Source organism: Canis aureus, chromosome 12 (genome assembly GCF_053574225.1).
Source record: "Canis aureus isolate CA01 chromosome 12, VMU_Caureus_v.1.0, whole genome shotgun sequence".
Taxonomy (NCBI): domain Eukaryota; kingdom Metazoa; phylum Chordata; class Mammalia; order Carnivora; family Canidae; genus Canis; species Canis aureus.
Window position 1 is genome coordinate 49,695,263 of NC_135622.1, and position 26,691 is coordinate 49,721,953.

Sequence of the window (26,691 nt, forward strand, 5' to 3'; positions counted from 1 at the left end):
TTTAAATTCAATTAATGTATAGTGTTATTAGTTTCAGAAGTACATTGTTCAATTCTTATTTTTGAACCACTGCAAGCAATGCTGCAGTAAATGTTATGCAGTTCATTCTTTTCATGTTGGTGCTATTTATGTAAGGTAAATTCTCAAAAGAAATTCCTGTGTTAGAGGATTGTATATTGATTTTTTAAACAAGAAAATATTCCCTCATTGTGGTAGTCCTTAATACTCTTGAAAGCACTTATATTTTAATTTTGTATATTTCATGTTTCACAATAATCCTGTGAAGGAGGCATATTCTCATTTGCAAATGGGAAAACAGGACCAGTGTTAAAGTGTTTTGAATTCATTCACCTAGTTTGGGACAAACATGGAACTATATTCGAGATCTTTTTATTCAGATTCATCTGTTATACTATGATGAATGATCCAAATTTTTTTATTTGGAAAACCAATATGGTTTTGTGGATATATTCCTTAGCTATAGGTGATACAGTGACGTTGTAAGGGTTATATTAGTGGGATCTGAGTGTACAGTTTTAAACCTTCTACCTAGATTCTGATGCACCGTGAGGTTGTGAACCAGTGACCTTAAAATTGGGGTGTTCATATCCTTGAGGATTGCATAAAGAATTTCCAAAACGAGGGATGCCTGAATGGCTCAGCGGTTGAGCCAAAACGAGGGATGCCTGAATGGCTCAGCGGTTGAGCCAAAACGAGGGATGCCTGAATGGCTCAGCAGTTGAGCATATGCCTTCTGCCTTTGGCTCAGGACATGATCCCTGAGTCCTGGGATCGAGTTCCACGTCAGGCTTCCTACATGGAGCCTGCTTCTTTCTCTGCCTCTCTCTTTCTCTCTGTGTCTCTCATGAATAAATAGAATCTTTAAAAAGAAAAAAAAAAAAAAGATTTTCCGAAACATTAGCACATTTACTTTTCTGGGAATCAGTTAACAGATCCTCCTTATATATGCTAAGAAAGACATACCTCTGATCCTTCCCAAATCCTAATGTGGTATGTTATACTGATGGGTAAACCTTCAGGGCACAAACTTAAAGTTAGTGTCCTTTAGGGATTAATCTCATTTAGTCTTTTTTTTTTTTTTTTTTAATTCATGAGAGACACAGAGAGAGAGAGAGAGAGAGGCAGAGACATAGGCAAAGAGAAAAGCAGGCTCCACGCAGGGAGCCCGATGTGGGACTCGATCCCAGGTCTCCAGGATCACGCCCTAGGCCAAAGGCAGGCGCTCAACCGCTGAGCCACCCAGGCGTCCCAGTCTCATTTAGACTTAATTCACTCACATTGCTGTTAGGAATGAAATTTAGCATAGAACTGTAGTATTTTGCCTTCTGGGAATTCAGGTAAGTGATAGTCTTGAGCTATAGAAGTAATGGCAAATTAAAAAAAAAAAAAGTCATATGGGGTGCCTAGGGGGCTCAGTCTGTTGAGCAACCGACTTGGTTTCAGCTCAGGTTATGACCTCATGGTCATGGGTAGAGGTAGAGCCCATGTGGGGCTCCATGCTCAGTAGGGAGTCTGCTTAATAAGCTCTCCCTCTCTTCCTCTCATGCATGTGCTCTCTCAAAAGAAAGCTTTTTTTCTTTTAATTTTAAAGATTTATTTATTTGAGAGGGAGCTTGCAAGTGGTGAGTTGGGGGGAGAGGAGAGGGAGAGAATCATAAGCTGATTCCCACACTGAGCATGGCTCTATCTCAGGAGTCGGTGCTTTTTTTTTTTTTTTTAAGATTTCCTTTATTCAGGAGAGACACAGAGAGGCAGAGACACAGGCAAAGAGAAGTAGGCTCCACACAGGGAGCCCGATGTGGGACTTGATCCTGGGGCTCCAGGATCACCCAGGCGTCTCTTCAAGAGTTGGTGCTTAACCAACTGAGCCACACAGGTACCCCAAAATAAATAAATCTTTAAAATAAAATAACAATTCTTGTCTTCTTTCTTAAGCTTTTGTCAAAGAATACTTACCAAGCAGAAACAATATTATGTATGAAATACTTTGAAAACTAGAAATACGTAAACCATGTTTATCACAGTATACTGTCAAATACATTGAGGAGTTTAAAAGGTATAATTTTTTTTAACACTTTGAGGAATATATCAAAAAGGTAGAACTAACCTAGATGAAGTGGTTAGAAAACTAAGTGTTACCTACACAAGTACAATCCCTTTAAATCAAGTGATGAGAAAAATACTTAGAACTATATTTTAGATTTTGCTTTTTAAAACCCAAAGTGTCATGAAGTGTATAGCTAGAGATATTTACTACAGTAGGTATTGGTATTGGTATTGGTATTTACATGTAAATTCCTTTATAGTGCCTTAAAACCCCTTAGAAGTTTACCAGTAAGAGCAGAATATTTTTCTTTTAAGTGATGCCTAGTTTATGGAAAAGATGTTTTTCTGGTGTGTTTCTTTGCAAGTCATACATAGCTCATGTATAGGTATACTTCCAAAATACTTGAGCACAGGGACACCTGGGTGGCTCAGCGATTGAGTGGGTGGCTCAGCGATTGAGCGTCTGCCTTGGGCTCGGCATGATCCCTGGGTCCTGGGATCGAGTTCCACATTGGGCTCCCTTCATGGAGCCTGCTTCTCTCGAGTTCCACATTGGGCTCCCTTCATGGAGCCTGCTTCTCTCTCTGCCTTTGTCTCTGCCTCTCTGTCTCTCACGAATAAATAAATACAAATCTTTAAAAAAAAAAATTACTTAAAAATAAAGGCCATTGATTTCCAAGCTGACTTGATTATAAGAACTACATCAATGTGTTTAGTGATTTCCAGCATGTATATATTTTAAATATTTTCAGAGTTAAGTAATGACTGGGAGACACTTGAGTAAATAATTATAAAATATAAAACAAAAATCATGCATACCCTTTTCCCAGATGTGACCACTAATAATTAAGTGTCACAGTTTCTGATGGTTTTCCATTTATACAATGTGTACGTTTTTATTTTGTTTTTATGAAAGTTGGATGATGCACTGCTTTTAACCTTGCCTTTTCACTTATATCCGGGATTTCCTCCACCACATATGTCTGAATACATTTATCTCACGCTTTTTTTTTTTTTAAATCTCACGCTTTTAAATGGATTCATAGTTGATAATGTTAACCGTTTCCCTCTCTCCCTATCCCTATTACACTATGCCTTACTATTCTTCTTTGAACCCTTGCCTCATTTCATGGAACGCTGGTGTAACCAGAATAGCTTACATAACTGTGTTAATGTTTTTTCTACCCTAATTCTGATATAGAAAAGTTTTGTGGGGTTTTTTTTTCTTTTTTTTTTCCTATGATACGGAGAAGTTTTAAAGTCTAACAGGGAATATGATGTTATTAATAATTGATGAAAATACCAACTAAATGCCATGGGAATTAAGAAAAAGATTGTTTTGGGGTGGGTTTTTTTTTTTTAAGATTTTTTTTTTTTTTATTTATTCATGATAGTCACAGAGAGAGAGAGAGAGAGGCAGAGACATAGGCAGAGGGAGAAGCAGGCTCCATGCAGGGAGCCCGATGTGGGATTCGATCCCGGGTCTCCAGGATCGCGCCCCGGGCCAAAGGCAGGCGCCAAACCGCTGCGCCACCCAGGGATCCCGGGGGTGGGTTTTGATGGAGAAAGTGCCATTTGAGCCAAACTTTGAGTTTGTGTTATTTACATATGAAGAGATAAGTGTCAAAGACCTGTCCAGGGAACTGGAATAGTGTAACCAAAAGGATGATGGGGGTGGTGGCAGCTTTAAGAGAGTTGTAGAATTAACATATATGCTGAATATTGGTTTGTTTGGTTGGTATAGAAAAGCGCATGGAGCCTTTGGAGTCTTGACAGTATAAAGTCTGCCACTTTAGTAGTTTTGTCTATTAGTATATGGAAATTGTCCACAGTTTCCTTATTTGTAAAACAAGGATACAGTACTTACTTTGCTGGATAGTGTGGCGCAGCGGTTTGGCGCCTGCCTTTGGCCCAGGGCGCGATCCTGGAGACCCGGGATCGAATCCCACATCAGGCTCCCGGTGCATGGAGCCTGCTTCTCCCTCTGCCTGTGTCTCTGCCTCTCTCTCTCTCTCTGTGACTATCATAAATAAATGAAAGTTAAAAAAAAAATCTAAAAAAAAGAATTAGATATTATGTGCCTAGCACAATCTCTGGCATGACGTTGAGTGTTAAATTAACTTTGTTCCCTGGAGGTGCCTGAGTGGCTCCATTGAACATCATCTGACTCTTGATTTCAACTCAGGTCGTGATCTCAGGGTTGTGATGATATCCAGCCCCTTGTTGGGTTCTGTGCTCAGGAGGGAGTCTACTTGAAATTCTCTCCTTCTCTGCACATGCATGTGTGCTCACTCTCTCTCAAATAAATCTTTTTTAAAAAAAAAGATTCTCTGAGGGGATGGTGTGTGATAAAAATTGGTCCGAAGAGGTTTGTGCTTATTTGGAAATCAGTTTTTTTGGGAAAAGAATTTCATGTGCCACTTGTCAGAAATATGGTTGATGAAGTAATAAATGATAACCAAGTTATACAATAGCTTGGATCCTAAGTCAGTTAATGTAGCAAGTAACTACCTTTACAAGCCACAGTTTATATAAATGTTTTTTTTAAAAAGGGGAGTGGTTTCAAATTGTACTTACCCCTCAAGACCCAGCTTGAATACTACCCTGTTTCACATGGTCTTGTCACATTGTTTTTTGTATATATGTGTGTGTGTATATATATATATACACACACACACATATATGTATGTATTTATATATAAAATTTATAAAATTAAACTTTGTTATGAGGATATTCAAACACAGAGGTAAAATAATATATTGCATCCTCAGGTATCTATCATTGATATTCAACCTTGTATGAAATATTTTACGTTTTTAAAAAGAGTATTTCAAAGCAAATCCCAGACAGCAGGCCAGCTTAAGGATAAATTCTGTGGGGTGCCTGGGTAGCTCAGTTAGTTAAACATCTGACTCTTGATCTCAACTCAGGTCTTGATCTCAGGGTGGTGAATTCAAGCCTCTCATTGGGCTCCAGGGTGGATATATATAAATTCTCTTACTGATGAGGACTTATTAAAATATACAATCCTCTTGCTGCTATTACCACTAGCAAAATTTGTGAATATCATAATGCACATTCTGTATGTAGATTTCTCTGATTTTCTGAAAAAAAATTTTTTTTTAGGATTTTATTTATTCATGAGAGACGGAGACATAGGCAGAGGGAGAAGTAGGCTCCCTGCAAGGAGCCTGATACAGGACTCTATCCCACTTCCCTGGGGACCACGACGTGAGCCAAAGGTAGACGCTTAACCACTGAGCCACCCAGGTGCCCCGAAACCAGTATTTAGATCTAGTGATTTTATCACACAGATGGAGGTTTTTTGGATTGTTCTTTGTTTCGAGACCATAATTTTTCATAGGTGGTGGTACTGTTTGATATTTTGTCATGGGGGCATAAAACTGTTGGCTTTACTTTTAAGATCATACCATATTAAATCACAATAAATGTTAATTTAGAAATAATTGCTTTTTGGGGGCTCATTTAATAATATATCTTTGAGGGGCAGCCCGGGTGGCTCAGCGGTTTAGCGCTGCCTTCAGCCCAGGGCCTGATCTTGGAGAGTGAGTCCCACGTCGGGCTCCCTGCATGGAGCCTGCTTCTCCCTTTGCCTGTGTGTCTGTTTCTCTCTCTCTCTCTCTCTCTCTCTCTCCTTTCTCTCTCTCATTAATAAATAAAATATTTTTTTTATAAATAAAATATTTAAAAAAATATATCTTTGATATTTCACATCTATTCTTTGACTCATTAGAGTCACTTTATGTTATCAGTCTTTTCAGGCATGTCATCTTCACTTCCACCTAAGATACCTGATTTGCTTCTCTCAGGTGTTACCTAAAAGTACCAAAAACTAAGATTGATTGAGGCTGATTTAGTTTGGAGATTTTCTTTAAGTAGTATTTCATTTTTCAAAAATGAAAATTTTTGAATTTTAAGTAGTATTTTCATTTTTCAAAAATTTCCTTAACCAGTGTTTTATTTCTCAAAATAAATCGAGAGGATGCTTTGTAAAAACAAGGGACTTCATAAAGGCTCAGATACATGGTAATTCTCCTTTGAGAGAATTCTAAGGGGGAAAAACATCTTGCCTCATATTTGCATGTATGTAAGTTAAATACTTAATCCTATTTTGCCTCTTTGAGAATATGTTCTATGAGATTTAACCTCAGAGAGCTAAAGCAGTCTTGCATGGAAGTACTTGGTAAATTTGCATTTAATATCTAAATGCTGATGTTGGAATAACTTAATTTCTAATCTTATTAGAAGATTTGAGGTAGGGTCTTTGAAGATTTCTGGTTTCTGGGAGTGTATATTGACACTTTTGTGTGTATGTGCCAAATTTAATTTAACGTGAAAAAAAATAAAACGTAAAACAATACAGTTGAGTCAGTAATACTGTTTATGTTGGCAAAACAAGCATTATATAATTACCCCATGAAGTATGTAGACAAACAGCAAATATCAAAACATGTTGATGGGCTTCTTGGCTCAACTGCTAGCTAAGTGACTTGTCCAACACAACTAGAAAAGTATATGATTCAAGGGAAACAAAAGCAAAAATGAACTTATTGGGATTTCATCAAGATAAAAAGGCTTTGGCACAAGGAAACAAAACTAAAAGGCAGCCTTCAGAATGGAGAAGGTATTTACAAATGAACGGTTAGTATCCACAATCTATGAAGAACTTCTGAAATTCAACACCCAGAAAACAAATAATCCAGTTAAGAAATGGGCAGAAGACATAAATACACACTTTTCCAAAGGAGACATGAAGGTGGCCGACAGACACATGAAACGATGCCCAGGATCACTCATTGTCAGGGAAATATAAATAAAAAAAAAACTCGATGAGATCCCAACCTTAACACCTGTCAGGGTGGTTAAAATTAAGCAGTCTTTTTTTTTTTTTTTTTTTTTTTTAAGATTTTATTTATTCATGAGAGACAGAGAGGCAGAGTACACAGGCAGAGGGAGAAGCAGGCTCCACACAGGGAGCGTGATGTGGGACTGGATCCCTGGACTCTAGGATCATGCCCTGGGCCAAAGGCAGGTGCCAAACCACTGAGCCATCCAGGGTTCCCAGGGTGGCTAAAATTAATACAAGAAACAACAGATGTTGGCGAGGATGCACCCTCTTGCAGACTGTTGGTGGGAATGCAAACTGGTACAGTCATGGAAAACAGTATGGAGGTACTGCAAAAAGCTAAAAATAGAACTACCCTGTGATCCAGCAATTGCACTACTAGCTGTTTACCCAAAGGTTACAAAAATACAGATTCGAAGGGGTACATGCACCCTGGCGTTTATTGCAGCATTATCAACAATACCCATGCTCTGGAAAGAACCCAAATGTCCATCTACAAATGAATAGATAAAGCAGATACGGGGTGTGTGTGTGTGTGTGTGTGTGTTTTACACACACACACACAAAATGAAATATTACTCAGCCATCAGAGAAAATGAAATGTTACATTAGCAGTGATATGGATGGAGCTAGAGTGTATTATGCTAAGTAAAATAAGTCCAAGAAAGACAAATACCATATAATTCCAGAGGTGGAATTTAAGAAACAAAACAGATGAACATATGGGAGGGGGGCAAAGGGGGAAACAAACCATTAGAGAGTCTTAGAGTCTTAATGATAAAGAAACTGAGAGTTGATGGAGGGTGATGGGTATTAAGGAGGGCACTTGTTAATGAGCACTGAGTGTTGTATGTAAGTGATGAATCACTGAATTCTCCTTGAAACTAATATTTCACTGCATGGTAACTAATTAGAATTTAAATTTAAAAAATTTTTGTAGGGGATCCCTCGGTGGCTCAGCGGTGTAGCGCCTGCCTTCGGCCCAGGGCGTGATTCTGGAGTCCTGGGATCGAGTCCCGTGTCGGGCTCCCTGCATGGAGCCTGCTTCTCCCTCTGCCTGTGTCTCTGTCTCTCTCTCTGTGTGTGTCTCGTGAATAAATAAGTAAAATCTTTAAAAAAAAATTTTTTTGTAAGCTTCAAAATGAAAGTTATACTTAATGAAACACACAAGAAAAGTGTATGATTCCATTCATGCCCCCAGAAGAAGTAAATTACTGGGTGTTAAGGGTGATTAGTAGAAACTTTGCAAGGTTAAATCTTTGAAGGCTAATCATCTGCTACAAATACTCAAGACTGGATTTACGTTTACCTTTGTCATGGGTAAGAAACAGATTAGTTGGCAAATTTGCATAAGTGGCTTAATATGCTGAAGAAATATCCTGTTTGTTTGCAATGGATACCGCTAATGCTCACTGATTATGTTCATTAAAAACAATCCAAGGAGGATGACTACCAAGAATATTTCATAAGCAGCTTATTGCAGCTAAGTTACTTTTTGTAATGGCTTATATTTAAGTTTTCCTGTAATTGTGTTGTTTTTGTAATTGATGCACAAGATAGCAGTAGCTTTCAGGTCTTATAGGACTAATAGGAAAAGTACTGGAAGTTACTATCATTTTATGTTGGAAAATGTATTCAGTGTTATAGAAAGTCTGACGAAGGGTAGTCCGGGTAGCTCAGTGGTTTAGCACCGCCTTTAGCCCAGGGTGTGATCCTGGAGACCCCGGGATCGAGTCCCATGTTGGGCTCCCTGCGTGGAGCCTGCTTCTCCTCCCTCTGCCTGTGTACTCTGCCTCTCTCTCTCTCTCCCTCTTTCTTTCTGTGTCTCTCATGAATAAATAAATAAAATCTTTTTAAAAAGTCTGAGGAAGAGTCTTGTTCACTGTCTTCATTAAAATGGACATTATGTATTACTATATGTGAAGGTATTTATAAGCAGTTACTATCCAGGTATTTGATAAGATCTAAATTTGCATTTCATATAATAAAAAATAATTCTTTTTCATTCATTATACATTGAGCATTTACAGTGTCTTAAGTCACAGTTCCTATAGGGCTTCTTTAACCCCAGAGCTTAATTTCTACTGTGGCCTTAAAATAGAACTAATTATAATACTATGAAAATGTGATTAGTGTTATATAGAAGTAGAAAGTGCTTTGGTACCATTTATTATAGCTCTAAGTGGTTTCGCCCAAACGTTTTTTTTTTTTTTTTTTACAGTAAGCATATGGAGAGGAATTGGATCAGATGTCTGAGAAAAATTAGTACTCTTAATGATACAAATATCAATATTAATGCATATTCTTGGTTCTTTACACAAACTTGTAAACCTTTTGAATTATATTTGTTAATTGTTAGTAAATATGAAAACTTAGAACTTAACCAAGTTGTTATTTGAGGTGCTTTATCTGTTTTTCTCATGTAATTAGTGTTGCCTACAAAAAGTTGACTAATGCTATTACATTTTATTTATTTATTTATTTTTTGCTATTACATTTTAGAATTTAATGAAACACTGATTTTAGGAAACAAAGAATCAACCTCAAAAACTATTTTTTAATTCAAACTTACCTCAAGATTACACAGATGTTGGCCATAGAAAATGTTCTATTATATATCTTCTATATGAGCCAATTCCAGTTATTAAATAATACTGGGGGAGTTTCATGGCTTAATGATGCGAACAAAAAAAATTTTGAAGACAGACTTTACACCCCAAACAGTGCTGTGTACTATAACTCTTGGATACGTTTTTGTTTTTGTTTTTTAATATTTATTAGAGACAGGGAGGCAGAGACATAGAGAAGCAGGCTCCATGCAGGGAGCCTGATGTGGTACTCCATCCCAGGACTTCATCAAGCAGATCCCTGGACTTCCATCAAGCCCTGGGCGGAAGAAACACTCAACTGCCAGCCACCCAGGCATCCCTCTTGGATACATTTTATTCCAGTTAACAAGTCAATTCAATATTCTGTACCTGGATGCTAGATAGATACTCTGTTGCGTCTTAGAAGAACTAAAGTGTTCTTTCTTCCTAAGATCTAACCATTTGGATAAAGTCCTTAAATTCATGTCCACATTCTTTTTCCCTTGCCACCAGATGATACCAACATTTGTAACTGCATAGGACATAGTAGATTTGCATTTTCCAAAAATTTTGGAGTCTTATTGGTATATGTGCGACCCCCACCATCTCAACTTTGTAATAACTAATACGGAGATTACTGGCTTGAGAGTTTGTGTTTACCTTCTATCCTGTTGTTTTGCCTTTCTCTTCCTATCTTTTCATGATTGAAATAAATGGTAACACCCTAACTGAAAAGCTGGGTTTGAGTCTTCTGCAGATTTTATTTTTCTGAAGTCTTCTTCCTGACCTACCCAATCACCTACATTTAAATTTAACCTGTAATACCATTCATTATAAGAAGAAAATATACCTGGGGATAGTATAAATGAAAAGGTTGAAAGCAAAGCCTTGATGCTTAACTTTTGGCTTGCTCATGTTTGAGAGTGGATTATCTGTATTTGAAATTTCTGTGGAGCAGTCAAGAAAGTAAGTCCACTAGAGCAGACATCAGCAAACTATAGCCTACAGTCCAGATCTGGCCCACTACCAGTTTTTGTTTGGCCCACTCTCTGGAATTGGCTTTTAGATTTTTAAATTTGGGGGCAGGGGAAGAATAATGTTTTGTAGCACATAAAATGTATATGAAATTCAGATTTCACTATTCATAAAGTTTTATTGAGACACATCCATGCTCATTTATTTTGATGTCTATGGCTGCTTTGTGCTACAAAGGCATAGTTGAGAACAGAGATTGAGAACAGAGATCATATGATCTGCCTGTATGACTCTTTATTGAAAAAGTTTGTTGACCCCTGCCCTGGCGCATGATTCACTACAAAAGTAAGAGTGGGGGACGCCTGGCCCGGTGGTTGGATGTCTGCCTTTGGCTCAGGTTGTGATCCTGGGGTCCTTGTGAGGATTCTGCTTCTCCCCCTGCCTATGTCTCTGCCTCTCTCTCTCTCTGTCTTTCATGAATAAATAAGTAATTTCTTTTTTTCTTTTCTTTCTTTTCTTTTTTTCTTTTCTCTCTCTTTCTTTCTTTCTTTCTTTCTTTCTTTCTTTCTTTCTTTCTTTCTTTCTTTCTTTCTTTCTTTCTTTCAGTAAGAATGGATCCAAGAGACTTCTCATATTTATCTGGAGGTTCTTTAACATATGACATTATTTATTCAAACCACAGATGAAAACCTGGTAGTAAGCAAAGAAGGGCTTCAGTACAAGAGCTCCAGTGCTTTTTATTCTTGAGAAAATGTCTTGGCTTTTACTCTGTTCTTTTAATCTTTTCCTTTCTTTCTTTTTTTGAAGATTTTATTTATTCATTTGATACACAGAGATAGGGAGAGATAGCACACATGAGCAGGGTTAGAAGGAGAGGGGAAAATCTTCCTACTTTCATTCATGGACTATACACATATATTGTAGAAAGGTAATAACCTACAGATAAATAGATGAAAAATATTGCATACCCTGGTAACTTAAGGACTATATGAAATTTGTGTTATTTCAGTCTTTCTGGTTTCTAAAAAGGTTTTATTAGAGCATGATCAAGCGAGGAGCCAAGCACAAGTTGGGGGAGGGGAAGAGGGGGAGGGAGAAACAGACTTCCAGACAAGCAGGGAGCCCATCATGGGGCTCCATCCCAGGACCCTGAGATCATGACCTGAGCCAAAGTCTGATGCTTAACCTGACTGAGCCACCCAGTCACTGTTCATTTGAATCTTTCTTAACATTACTATCTAAGCATTTTTTTTAAGGTTTTACTTATTCATGAGAGACAGAGAGTCAGAGACATAGGCAGAAGGAGAAGCAGGCTCCCTGTGGGGAGACCGAAGCAGTACTCGATCCTAGGACCCCAGGATTACACCCTGAGCCGAAGGCAGACACTCAACCACTGAGCCATTCAAGCATCTCACTGTCTAAGCGTTTTCTTAATTTCAAACTCCAATTTTTATTTTTTTTAAATATATTCTTGATTTATTCATGAGAGACACAGGGAGAGGCAGAGACACAGGCAGAGGGAGAAGCAGGCTCCACACGGGGAGTCTGATGTGGGACTCGATCCGGGATCTCCAGGATCACACCCTGGGCTGAAGGTGAGGCTAAACTGCTGAGCCACCCGGGCTGCCCTCAAACTCAGATTTTTTTTTTTCAGACATTTTTAACAGCTATTAAAGTATTCCATTTTATAGATGTGTCACTCCACTTAACTAGTGTACGGCAGTTACACAGTTTATAATTTCAGTAATTTGCAAGCAACACTACTGCCAGCATGTTTGTAATAAAGCTTTATAAATATTTATCTTTATGGGTTGTTTTCTTTCTGAGACTTCCTCAATTTCTGGTTGCCCTCAACTGTGTCCTTTGGTTCTTCAAGTTTAAGACTGGATTCTCTATAGGAATTTTGGTGCACTAAGGCCTCCACCCAGGCCTGTCCTCAGTTGGAAAAGCCATTAAAAAGACATTAGACTGTCTTCCATGTTTTTTGATGTTTTCCATTGCCTTCAGATTGTTTTCTATTTGTCCAGAATTTATAGTTCTCTGCAGGATGCTGCTTAAGGTTAAAGGGACCTACATCTCCAATACCAGGAAACCTGTGTGACTCATTTAAACTCTTTGAGAACAGTGATCTTATTTTAACTTGTTTTTTTTTCCTCTACAAAATTTAACACTTTGAAGATGCCAGTAAGAGCTTACAGAGTTAATGAAAGGGTGAATGAAAAGTTCACTTTGTTGAACTGTTAATGAATTCAAGTTAAGAGAATAGCTTATTTACCATCCATATATCTTTGATGTAGAATCTGCAGATCTTTGCCCATTTTTAAGTTGAATTGTTATAATTTTTTTAAGATTTTATATATTCATGAGAGACACACAGAGGCAGAGATATAGAGGGAGAAGCAGTCTCCTTGCAGGGAGCCCGATGTGGGACGGAATCCCAGGGGCCTATATATATATAGTTTTCAAAGCAGTGAGAGTGGATGAGATTGCTCAGGGTAAAGAGTAAAGAGGAGACTACTGTGGATAGAATACTAAGGAACACTAACATTTAACATGAATTGAAGAGACAAATGGGACTCTGAAGAAGCCTGAGAAAAAGCAGCTAGACATGGGAAAATAGAATTTTAAGAGACAAAGTAGCAACAAAGAACAGTATTACAGGAAGGGAGGAGTGCTTTGTTAATGTCACATGCTATGGAGTTTTAAGAGAGAGACTGATTGGGGGAAATAATAGTATTATATTGTAAGGCCCATAAAGCAGGACAGCTGAATTTGTAGTGGCTTCAGTGTTGAGTGGTTTTCTCCAGCAGTACTTAACATTAGGAGGCAAAGGGCCTCTGATTCAAGAATACATCAATTGCCACATGAATGATAAACTAAACAGTTGGAAATGGAAAGATGAAAAAGTATTTTAGTTTTAGTTTAAGGAGAAGGGGAAGGAGCTACTCTTAAGGAAATTAAATATTGCTCTCACTGCTGATTAATTTGTGTTTTTTTGAACTGGACCACCACTTATTTTCATTAAAATTTTTTTATTATTAGTATAAGATTTACAAATAATAAAATGCTGAGAAATTTTGAAAAATGTTAACCGAAAGAAGTAAAATAGTAATTTTGTAATTGGAAGTATAATATATAAAGCTAACTATATTTTAGTATTTGAGCTTGCTTCCTTTATTCTTTACTTTCTATTTTGCTCAGCTAGTAGGAGTTCACTTGGCACAGACAATAGCCCAAGAATCTTTGACCCTAGGTTTTAATTTTAATTTTAATGTAGATTGTTGTTATGTGCTCTACTTAGGAAAATCTATCTTCATAGATAAATTGATTTTTGCCCATATGAGCTCATGCAAATAGTAACAATAGTGGCAATATAACAAAAATATTTGATGCAGTCAATTGTTTAAATTTTTCTTTTTACTAATTTTTATTTTTGTTCAACAGGTTTGATCTGTGGATGAAATGAATCATGATTTTCAAGCTCTTGCATTAGAATCTCGGGGAATGGGAGAGGTAAATATTTATGAATGCTAAGAATGTATACCTCACTAAAATTATTTGAGCCATTGAGACTTTTTTAACCATAAATATTCTTGAAAATAGTGGTTATGTCTTCCACATGGTGCGGGATTTTTAAATCTTGGATCATACAATTCTCCAGTTGTGGTGATTTGGTTTTTTTTAATATTAGTAGAAGTAATTTTTAGTGAGATTGTACCTAGTTGATTTGATTGACTTGGTTTAGATAATATTTTACGTTTTGGTAATGAACCACAATTACTTTGAAAAGAGCCTTTCTTGATCCTTGTCCTGCTGTTTTATATATGTATGCTGTTTGCTTTAGCCACACTTAATTGCTCACTATTCTCTCTTCCAAAAATCTCTCCTTGTTCACTGTTTGCTTAATAAACTTCTAATCCTCTACAAGACTGTACTGAGAAAGACTCCTATGTGTTGTCCTATTGTTAGAGTTAATTACTTCCTCTTCTGACTTCTCAGATCTTTATACATATTTTTATTATATTGTTACAGTTCATTTTATATTAGTCTCCTCTGTAGGTTGTTAGATTTGAATGACTGACACACAGTGAGCTCTCTCAATTTTTTAATAGAGCTTATCAGTCCTGTTAATATGTGATTTTCATTGAGGCATTCCATTTAACTGCACCATTACATACTTTAAGGCATCAAAAATGCTTAGCCTAAAGAATATTTAGAAAACCTTAATTACTTATGGAAACCCTTGTGGTCACATCTTTATTTTGTCTTGTTCTAAAGTACTAACATAGTGTGGACTTTGCTTATAGAACATAACAGTGAACAGACATAAGATGTGTAATTAATTGCTTGCTCCTGGAGATTATTTTACTTTGGTAGATTAGACCTTCATGAGACTCACTCCATCCAATGCTGTGCTCTTCAGATGCAGAAAAAGAGTCCAGTCACTCCTCTGGGCCACAAGAGGGCACCCTGCAGCTAGCTAACCCTTCCCTTCTCCAGAACAGCGTTTTCCAAAGAGTTTGTCATTTTCAGAGGACTGATTTAAGGGTGAGTTAAGGTGCTTAAGCATAAGTATTGCCAAAGTAAACGTGTTAGTCTAGTGCATAAGGTAAAATTCTGGTCCCTAAGAAAGATTTAAAAGAGGGAATAATTTTTTAGTTAAACAACAAAAAACTAGAGCTTCACTGCAATACAGTGGCTGCTTAGGCATTATTTACACTATGGGCAAATAAAAAGAAGCCATTGAAAAGGGCTTTTGTTTTGTTCCCTGCTACTTGTTTCCTATGGTCTTTAGAAAGCAGAATAATCTATCTTAAAGGCAAGTTTGAACAGTGTTTCAGCCTAGTTTGTGACAAACTTGAACTTGATTTTTTTAAGAGCAAATAAAGCCACACCATCAACTTCATTCTTTCTAGGAAACCATCCCCCTCAGTGTACTTCCTAGATCTACATTGTATATATATTTGCAGATTGGTTCATCATTCCCCTACCTTTCTAAATAGTATTTGATAAATGCAAAGACATCTTTGCAGTTAAAAAAAGTGATCAGAAATAGTTGAAAGAGTTGGTTAGTTGTTTGGGGATGAAGGAAGTATACTTGAGGTTTTTGGAAAAGAGACAAACTGGGTTGGAATAGTGTATTAATCTAAAATTAGGCTTTCTTAACGGAAATTTCAGATACGCAGAGTAAAGGTAGCTAGGATTTAGACTGCCTGTTTTTTGGGGCAGCTAGCAGTAGGTCAGTGCTTCTGTGACCTTCATTCAGTAGGAATGTATTTTTAAATAAGCTGTTACTCATTAAGTATATTTTCTTAACAGTTTACCAACTAATTCTGTTACCTCTAAGAGATAGCTAAGAAACCTACTCAGGTTTCTGTCTCTGGGTTCTCTCTCCCACAAGCCTTTCTATCTTTCCTCATCTCACAGGCAGCAGGGAACCTTCTGGGATTTCCTTCTTTGCCTGTCTCTCTCTCACCAGTCTTCTCCTCCTTTCCTGACAGGTGAGGTTTTTTGTTTTTGTTTTATCCCAGAATTCATTCATTTTAATAAATTAAAAATACCCGTGAGTTTCTGGCTTTTGAGTTTTCTAAAATTGCTTGTTTATTTTTTGATGTGACATCCTTTTTTAATGGATTGCCCTATTCTTGACTTTTTCTTCAAAAATGGAATTTTCTTTATTATGTCTTAATTTGTTGTAAATCTCTAAAGTGGAAAGCACTGCATTGCATATAGGACTATTTCAAATGTACTAGGTTTTATAGATCATGATATTTTTGCTGACGCATTATCAGAAGGGCAGTCTTTTCTAGTTGGTCATCCAGAAATGGGAACAGATCAGTCTTCATCCATTCATAAACTCATTCTTTCCATATTTTTCCATAGCATGTTTTTGCCAAAAGACTTACCTGATTTGTATTATGTCATGGCTTAAAAAGAGCAAAGCTAGTTTATAGGAGGTTGGACTCAGATTCAATAGTACAGTGTTTTAAAACTAAACTGCAAAGGCACATATCTATTATTTTATACATATACTTTATTTTTCAAATGGGGGAAACAGGCCCCTGCCTGAAATTCTTTAGGAAACCCAGAAGTAAACTTTAAGTCACTGAATTAATGTGTATTATTTGGGGAGTATTCATAGCTTAGTATGAAAAATAATGCCCCCCTCCTTTCTTAAACAATATTTAAAGAAAATTATATACTGATATCCTAGGTGGTGTGGAGAATACTAGATAAGAGAGTAAAAAGACTTCTGTATTCTCTGATCTATCACTAGTGCTATGACCTTGAGTGAGACTGATTTCTTTAAAGACAGTAATAGGAATAGCCTTTTGTATGAATTAGATATATTTCAAATTTCTAGCTCTGATCTGTTAGGAATAACTGAAATGGAGATCAACTACTTGAAATAGTGTCTAAATGACAGTTTCTAGTTTTGTGTACATAAATCTTTGTCTTAGCAATTCTGTCTTAACTTTATCCACCATTATGAATTCCCACATTATATGGTGTGAATATCGTGATAATATCATAAACTTTGTTAAATCTAGTGGTATTCTAATACTAGGAATTTTCAGAAATATTGATGAATTAGGCTGCAATTGAAAAGAACCATCTTCTATGGTAGTTAAATGTAAAGAGAATGAGCCTTAGAATTATACAGATGATAGGTTCAAATCCTAATGGTGCCACATAGTAGCCATATGTGTAACCTTGGTTATGTTTCCTTGTGCAGAATGGGACTATATTAGGCATCTGTTCTTTGTTTCATGCTCCTTCTATAATACTCAAATGGACTTGAAAATCAAGAAGGCAAACAGCCAGAGACAAGATTTTTATGATGAATTATATCATAGTTCTTAAATTAGCAATTTAAGTGTCACTGGTCAATATGTTACTTATGTTTTATAATATTAAAAGATTCCTATTTTTGGTAGTAATGATATCTAATATTTATATGTCTGTTCTAATTAGTTTACTTATGCTGTTTCATTCTGGCCTCAGAAACTCTATAACAGTTGCTTTATTATTATCCTTACATATGAGGAAACTTGAGTTCAGAATGGTTAATTAACTGGCCCAAGATCATGTATAGTGGTGATGGAATAGCATAAACTCATGAATGCCTTGACTATTCACAATACTGCTTCCTTGGAAGTGATGATGTCTTATGTTTTCTAGTAATATTAAAGGATATGGAAAGAAATTTCCATAAGAATGGAAATTTGGGGGAAGTTGTATAATTTGAAAGAATTTATTGATCTTTTTTATTAACAGAAGAGATTAAAGTCTGGAAAAACATCATTCTAGGGATTTATGTTGTTTTTTGTTCTCTATACATTGAGTTATTATTAGCATTTATGCCTCTCTTTTATGAACTTGCATTATAAAGAGAGTCACCTTACATCCTAAGTTGCCCAGACAGTCCAAATACATATCTGTTGTCATGGTGTAATTATTAAAAGCACTCGCTTCCTCAAAAGTGCCCCATTTGGGATGTTATATAAACACCTTAACTTAAAACACCATATTGGGGCAACCTGGGTGGCTCAGTGGTTGAGTGTCTGACTTTGGGTCGGTTTTAATCCTGGGGTCCTGGGATAGAGTCCTGCATCAGGCTCCCTCTGCTTCTCCCTCTGTCTGTGTCTCTGCTTCTCTCTCTCTGTCTCCAATGAATAAATAAGTAAAATCTTTAAAAAAATAAAACACCATATTGTAGACATAAAGCCGTTTAAGTTCTTTTGACTCTTAAGATTATGTTAATTAGGTTGGCTATGTGATTTTATGTAACAATTTGTATTAAGAAATCTGAAGTGTAAGTGTACCTGGTAAATTCTAGTAAGAATTTATTATTTTGAGGCAGTGTGCTAGGTTGTTGACTGATTTCTTTGAAAGTGGAGAGGGCAAGCCATAAATACTTCTTGAAAGAAAGAACTAATAAAATGGTGGACAGTTGGGGGATGAATTTGTATGTTTACCCAGTCATTTCTGAGTTGGAAGGACAGAGGTGCAGGTTAACAAGAAAATTGCTTGATTTTGGTTTAAAACTTTTGTGAATTAGAGAACTAATAAGTGGTATTGGATCATAAATTTTACAGATCTCTAAGATCTCTTGGCCCTTGTTCTCTGTAATATGCTTCCCGATTTCTACTACAGTAAAAGAGTCTCCAGGGGCAAATCTCTATTTTTACTGCTATCCAACCAATGTACTGCCTGTTTTTTCATTTCTTTTTTTTTTTTTTAACTTTTTTATCCTGAATTGTTGCTTTCCCCCTCTATTTAGTTCATTTTAATTTATTTTCGACTAGTAATTTCTCTGAGTTTTTGGAATCAGTGTTTAAACTGTCACAAGGGGATCCCTGGGTGGCGCAGTGGTTTGGCGCCTGCCTTTGGCCCAGGGCGCGATCCTGGAGACCCGGGATCGAATCCCACGTCGGGCTCCCGGTGCATGGAGCCTGCTTCTCCCTCTGCCTGTGTCTCTGCCTCTCTCTCTCTGTGACTATCATAAATAAATAAAAATTAAAAAAAAATTAAAAAAAAAATAAACTGTCACAAAAAGTTGTTTCTGGAATGTATAGGCCTTTGCTAGAAGTGTTACTTTTATTAACTACTAAATTGTTTTCCTGTGCATGATAGCTTATAAATGTTTACAAAATGAAAAGATATTCATAGCACAGTGCTTGACAGAAAGTTAGGTATAGGGATCCCTGGGTGGCGCAGCGGTTTGGCGCCTGCCTTTGACCCAGGGCGCGATCCTGGAGACCCGGGATCGAATCCCACGTCGGGCTCCCGGTGCATGGAGCCTGCTTCTCCCTCTGCCTGTGTCTCTGCCTCTCTCTCTCTCACTGTGTGCCTATCATAAATAAATTAAAAAAAAAAAAAAAAATGAAAAAAAAAAAAAAAGAAAGTTAGGTACATTAGAGAAGTGCTTAACATAGATTTTTCTTTTCTAGTTGCACAATTTGTATTTTAAAGCCATGATCTATGAGCTTCTCTACTTAAAGCACTATATGGAACTTTATCACAAAGACTTTGGAATAGTCTCCTCAAAGAGATTCTATTGTTTCTGTTATCTTTTAGAAAGATTAGTTTCAAGCCACTTCTGTGTCTATGATGACTGCTTCTATGAAGTTGTTAAAATTTTATTCTCAATTCCTTATTTGTTACAATTACTTTGATATTGAATCTTTTTTCTCATATATGGGATAAAAATATTTCTTTATTCTTTCAGAACCATTTATAATGGTATTTTTTAAGGATTAAGTTGGGGTTTACTATGAATGGCTATTTACTTATTTAAATATATCAAGCACAGTGTTTTAGTGTTTTATTAAGCAGCTTTACATTTTGTTTGAATATTTACAAGAATTCTTTTATAGTGAGATTTAAAAAAAACTGAAGGAACAGAGGTTACATTTGACTGAGATCTTTATGAGAGCAGATTATTGTTTAAAATGTGTGCTTTAAATACAAACCCTTTGCAATCCAGGATGATCCTAACATGGAAAAACTTTTTTTTTTTTTTAATAGAAATTGGTTTCCTTTAAAATGAAATATATTTAGTTTAGTGAAAAATCTGTAGATTAGGAACATGGCCAAATTGAACTTTTCCGCCTGCCTTCAAAGCTGCTTCTGGTTTTTTGTTTTAGTCAATAGTACTACGATTTACCTTATTACCCAAATTTTAAAATTTTATCTTTTTTATTAATCTCTCCGTTTTTAATCCTATCCTGCTGACTCTCCTAAATGTCTGTCTCAAGCCATTTTATTTTTTCAGCTCTTTGTATTAGTACCCTATTTCGATTCTTACCATCTTGGCCCTTTTGTAATTCTGCTAAACTGATTTCCTTGTCTTTAGTGTAGAATATCTATGTTATTATGACTTACAACTTGAGTTGTTTTCTAAAACATAATGTCACTCTTAACAACCTGTCTGGATTCCCTTTACTTTAATATGCAGCTTTTTAGCTTATCTTTAAGGTTCCTCAGGATCTGACCTAGAAAGTTTTACCAGCATCAGCTTTGACATTTCCTCATCTATTCATCCATCTCATACCTTGTTGTACACACAATGTAGTTTATTAGATTGTACTTTTGTTCATGATTTACTTTATCTTTCTCACAAAACTCACATTTTCACCCCCCAGCACCTCACAGTTTTATTTCTCAGACCCAGAGTTTTTACTAAGTTCATTTTATTACATTTAGTTTGTGGGCTCTCTGAAAATAAGGTTACTGTGCCCCTAAGGAGGCAGACACAGGCAATTTAGTGTGATAAGTGTAATGATAAGAAGTATATACAGGTTCAATAATGAGCACTGATTATTATGTATTGAATATTATTATTATTCAGTACATATTGAATAATCAGTGAATCATTGTATCAACATAATTTTAATGTGCTATAATAGTGTAACATATATGGCAGATAGAGCATGGGGCTTTTAGAGTATCTCAGAAGTATTTGAGGTTCCTTTCTGTGTGTCTTCCACTATCCGTAGGTTCCTGATTTGGAATTGATAGATTACTAGCATTCCAGACCTAGGAAGAGTTGTGAAGTTCACTTCCTTTGAATAAGTGAAGTAAAAGTGAAGATGTATTTTCTATCATGGAAGCTTTGGGATACGAGGTGATCCAAGGGCAGTATTTGGAAGTAAAGGAAAAGTTTTCATCTTTTGTATAGATGTTTTTATTGTATTATCTATATTGAGTAAGAAACTTTAGTAAACTGTATAAAGAAAGTCACGTAGTGGTAAAACCATTTCAAACATGTAGAAAAAGAAGTAGACTTTGATTAATGTTCAGGTGTAGAATTACTAGAGCCAGTACCCAAACATTAAGTGAGGAGTTACTTATTATTAACAAGACAAATAGGAAATAGTTCACTCTGAATTTTCCTTAGTATTGAAAACTAATTTGTACATATTGGTGGTAAGTTTGCTTTCACCTATGTATAATCAGAATAAATTTGCAGTTAGAATGAAACTTAAATTAATATTTTTTCCCTCCCAAATAGCTTTTGCCTACCAAAAAGTTTTGGGAACCTGATGATTCAACAAAAGATGGACAAAAAGGCATATTTCTTGGGGATGATGAATGGAGAGAGACTGCATGGGGAACTTCTCGTAAGTTATTGGTGGTGTATGTGTGTGAATAATGAGTGTATTCAAATTTTTTAAAATCCTGCCTACTCCTAAACGATACTTGGAGCAAATTTGTGATGTCTTTGTAGACAAATGACTTTTATAAGTCATTAGAATGTACATTTTTAATGTAAATTAGCCCTTATCTAATGGTCTACTTAGTAGAAGTGTTCACAGTAAAACGTTACTAAGTTTTATTTGAAGTTTTAAACTCTAATTATAAAATTTTGAATTTCCATTGAAAGAGAGGATGCATTAACGATAGGAATTTTCAATCTTAAATTGTATTAGAGGACAGCAACTGATTTATCTAATTGCAGGTTGATCTAGGTTTGTGGGTTTGTTTTGTTTTGTTTTGTTTTGTTTTGTTTTGGTCTAGCTTTATTAGACATTCACTATACCCAGAAGGGAAGTTAACTCCCTGAATAGGATAAATTCTCAGAAAGGAAGCAGACTTTTAATGTTTTTGATATCCACAAGTAGTGGAGAGAGACTTTAGGTCCAAGAAACTGTCAAGGGAGAAGAAACTGGTATGTAAGGAGTATAATTCACAGAATTAACAGTATTAATTGGTAACTTAAAGAGCATGACTTATTCTTAAAATAGTAGTGGTTAAGTTTTGAGATGATTCTGATTAGTAAAATTTGAGATGTATGCAAATAGCTTTTAATGTGTATTTTACAAGTAAGTTTTCTCAATTTATAACCATTTAATGCAGCTTGTGAAAGCTACACAAAATGACCAGAGTAATAAAGAAATTTCCAGATGACAATCAAATTAACCTTCAAGTTTGAGTATAAATTACCCAGAGGTATTTTTATTCTCCAAATCATTAAGATCAAAAGATTTAAAGTCCTTTGTATCTAGGGTTTGTTATTAAACTAAACTAATTGCTAAAGAGTGAAGAAGTGCTAGAAAATTTTAGTGATTAGTAAATACTCTTACAGTCAGAATTGAAAAAGACAGAACTTTGGTAACCACTAATTAAGAGTAAAATTTCCTTAAAATAATTGGGAATATACTTGGAGTTCAGTCAGTACGTAATATAATATTCCACGTTTGGAGAATATAAAGGTAAAAGGAGATGTGCTTGCCCTCAAATTTTTTTTTTTATGGTATTTGAATTAATGTATATTACATGGGACTCCTGATATAAAGCATTTCAATATTTAGACTGGGATACATTTTTCCCACAAGACCCTTTTTTTCCTAAAATTACATGTGCTTGAAAACTTGATTGGTAGACATGTTTTAATTTTAGTCTTGAAGATTGAATTCTTAATTACTTTATTTACCAAAACCAAATATTTTTTTAAAGTGTTCTGAAGCAAAACATCTTGAGCACAACATGGTAATGAGATTATTTTCAAGATGGGTGGTTGGGAAATATTTTTGGTACGTTGTATTTGGAGGACAACTCGTACAAGCAATAAAACATTTAAGCAACATATTTTTATGTATTTTAGTGTAAAGTTTGTGTTTGTAATTTCTGTGCTACTCTTCTTGTAACTTAACTTTTTTTAGCCGGGTTGATAAAATTTTAAAGATGAATATTAGTCTTTACTTAGAGACATGAGGAAATTAGAAGTGAATGAAAACATTATAATTTTGTTTACAGAACCTTTATTAAAAGCCAACTATGTAAAAAAAAAAAAAAAAAGCCAACTACGTGCAAATATGAATAACAGTCCTTGTCCTAAAGGAATTTTCATTCTAAGGAAGATTCTTTCTTTGACTGCAGGAGACTTTATCATATAGATGGTTTCTCTAACTGAAATTGTCTTTTTCACCCTCATGTTTACCTGTTTTTTTCTCACTTTAACTCTTTATCCTTCATGTCACTTCCTTTGGGATTCACTCTAAGACTAGGAAGGGTTAATGCTCCTTTCTGTTTCCATAGTATCCTGGATCATGTTTACTGATGAACTTTTACTCTTAAGACTGCCTTATATTAAACCTATGATCTCTTTGAGGGCAGGGACTGTCTTGTTTGTTCTTGGATTCCTCATACATAGCACAATGCCTAGCATATGAGAGACCATAAACCAACATTTGAACTATGTTAATGAATGGATGAATTATTGAATGAAAAAATATACTGACTAATCTCTTGTGGATAAAGGTACTGCAATGGAAATGTTTTAATATGCTTTAACAAAAGTAGCAATCATTTAAAAACATACAGTTAATGTAGTGATGGCTGAGTACCACCATGATAGTTCAGCCCCTTAAGGACTAGACCTAATATTGAGTATTTTATGTTATGTGATAACAGTTCAACCAGAGATAGCTTATTGGTGCCTTAAAAAGATTTTTTTTGGCAAATCTGTTTGAATGTTGCCTCAGATCCTTTATTGTATTTCTATACCATTTGTTCTCTAATCTTAAATATTGTTCTTTTCTTTTTGTCATAAAAATATATAGGAATGGTATTCATGGGTGAATAATTTTTTGTTAAGAATAAATGGAACACTTTTAAACTAGAAGGGACTTTAAAAATAATCTTTAGATGACGGTTTTTGCACCAAGAATAGAAAATTCTGTGGTAATTAACTTTTTCTTCAAACTCACTTGTTTGTGTTTATAGTGGTAGAGCCATGTGTTCTGAATCCATACAGTACATAACTATGAGCTTGAGATGTGCCTCTGCCAGTTTAGGAGTTATTCTTGTAGGTTTTGCTTCTAAAGGTTTTTGTTTTGAATTATTATGTATTCCGAAGAAAGCTTTAACCTTTTTACAAGATGCTTATAGGTAGCTGAGTGCCTGCAGGTTACTGTTTCCAGCTCCATTGACCTTCCTGATTTGCTTGTTCTTCATACCAGCTTTTACTTATTTATTTTTTTTACCAATGTCTCTATCTGTATTCCCAAGAAATGTGCCCAGGCCAGTGAATCTCAACAGTATGAAGAGCTTTTTGTAAAATTATAACAACATTCAAAATAAAACAATATGCTGATTTTTAAAAACTTTAATATATTTATATGTAAGTACATTTTGGTTACTTTAAAAGTACAAATGTGTAATTGTAATCTTCCTTCCAAACAGACCATTCAATGTCCCAGCCTATTATGGTACAGAGAAGATCTGGACAGGGTTTTCATGGAAACAGTGAAGTAAATGCAATACTGTCTCCGCGATCAGAAAGTGGAGGCCTTGGTGTGAGCATGGTAGAATATGTATTAAGTTCTTCTCCTGCTGATAAATTGGATTCTCGATTTAGGAAGGGAACTTTTGTAAGTATTTTGAATAAAGAAATATTTAATAATTACTCAGTGGTTATTTGGTTATTTTCAAGTCCCTGTACTTTTCTGGCTCTTCCCAGAGCTAAAGGAAATCTTACAGCTGTTGGAGCTCTTGTTTTGTCTCTTGGCCGCTTTTTGAAATACATGAAATAGTAGAACCAATGGGAATATAATCTTAGCCATGTTACAAAAATCAAACTGTACTGAGAAACATAATTTGCAATATTAAAGTTGCTTATTCATCGTAGTTCTTGATGTGAAAGTAACTAAACAAAATCATCTGCATTAAGTAGAATTTTAATCTCATCTGTGGTGTTACTGCTTTTCCAGCACCGCTATAGTTAAGGTTGCCTTAGCCCTTCTGTTATAAATCACTGTTTTGTGCTCAATTTTTTGGCCTTTGATAAATTAGTTGATTACGAAATTAAAATAAGATAATGCTTTTATTGTTTACGTGCACTATAGCGTAGTTTTAGGTCACCTTGTGGTGCCTTTTTTTGTGTTCTATTAAATATTCAGAATCAAACAGATTCTTTTTCCTCAGGGCACTAGAGATGCTGAAACAGATGGACCTGAGAAAGGAGATCAAAAAGGCAAGGCTTCTCCATTTGAGGAGGACCAAAACAGAGATCTTAAACAAGGAGATGATGATGATTCTAAAATAAATGGCAGAGGTTTGCCAAATGGAATGGATGCCGATTGCAAAGATTTTAAGTAAGACTTTAACTTTCTCGAGAAGAAAAGCCTATCTCTTTAGGGATGATTACTACTAGCTGATGTGATTGATTTAGACTTTTTCCAATTTTGGTTTATTTCCCTTTGTACCTTGTGTTAATCCAGAAAATTTGATTTTTAATAAGGAATATTAATTGATTATGAACCATTTTTAAAAAAATAATTCTTCAAAATAGTCTCTAAAACTGTGCATTCCATTAAAGGAGTAATGTTAGAAGTTGCTGTTACCTTTCTGCTAATATGGTAGTCTAAATTTTAACTTTTCCCTCCTTGCTAAAATTTAGTGAGTTTTAGGTTTAATCTTGGTTTTTCTTGGCAAACTCCTCTTGGGGTTGCTCCTAAGCACCTTTCTGTGGGGTTTCCTCTTCCTTCTATCCTTGTATTGTACCCCCCATCCCCCATCTAACTCTTAATCTTGGAAATGAGGAAACATAATTAGTTTAGGAGCTGTGACCTTTCTTAGTATATATGAATTTGTGTAATACTTAATATTTCTGAAATTAAGAAGTAGAGAACATATTAGAGACCTCAAAAAGTTAGTTTTAAGTTTAGAATTCTTTAAATTGTAACTCTTTAGTGGTCTCTTTATGACAAATAAGTATTTTCTTCTAGCCTTTGTCTCAGATTAGAGAGTATACATTTACCTAGATATTAGGGAGTTGTTTCTTCATACTGAATTCCTGTATTTTATACTTCATTAGTCAGATGCTTTGGGGCTTATACCTGAAAATGAGCTATTTATTGATCTTGTGAACCATAGAATCTCAGTTAACTGAGTGTAACCATACACGTGGGTGGTACGCTTTTACATTTATTGCCTTTAGTTATTAAAAGCAGAGTAAGAATGCTTCTTAAAACAGTGCTGTTTGTATCTGTTCTAAGTGCAAAAAAGCATCCAAAACCAGTAAACCTCTTTGACAAGAAATAATTTTAATGTTTTTCAATTTGTTTAGAACCTTATCCTGATTTTGCTTTTCTGCAATTACCTAATCTGAGTTTTAGTCAAGGGCATGTATTTAAAACTGAGTTGAATATGAGCCTGTCAGAGTATGCATTTATAATTGAAGTGTT

General features: G+C 35.4%; 1 protein-coding gene across 13 annotated transcripts in view; it reads left to right on the forward strand.

Annotated features, from left to right (window-relative positions):
* PUM2 (pumilio RNA binding family member 2) overlaps positions 1-26,691 on the forward strand; it is a 95,366-nt gene that overhangs the window by 8,247 nt on the left and 60,428 nt on the right. For 7 of the 13 annotated variants that reach the window (XM_077844020.1, XM_077844021.1, XM_077844017.1 and 4 more), the window contains exons 2-5: positions 13,943-14,011; positions 21,516-21,624; positions 24,689-24,876; positions 25,430-25,599. In XM_077844020.1, coding sequence (XP_077700146.1) covers positions 13,961-14,011; positions 21,516-21,624; positions 24,689-24,876; positions 25,430-25,599 — 518 coding nt within the window. In that variant the 5' untranslated portion in view covers positions 13,943-13,960. Of the gene's footprint in view, positions 1-11,987; positions 12,094-13,942; positions 14,012-14,921; positions 15,047-15,925; positions 16,000-21,130; positions 21,153-21,515; positions 21,625-24,688; positions 24,877-25,429; positions 25,600-26,691 lie in introns of those variants that run through there. The other 6 variants (XM_077844027.1, XM_077844018.1, XM_077844026.1 and 3 more) reach the window with 6 other exon arrangements.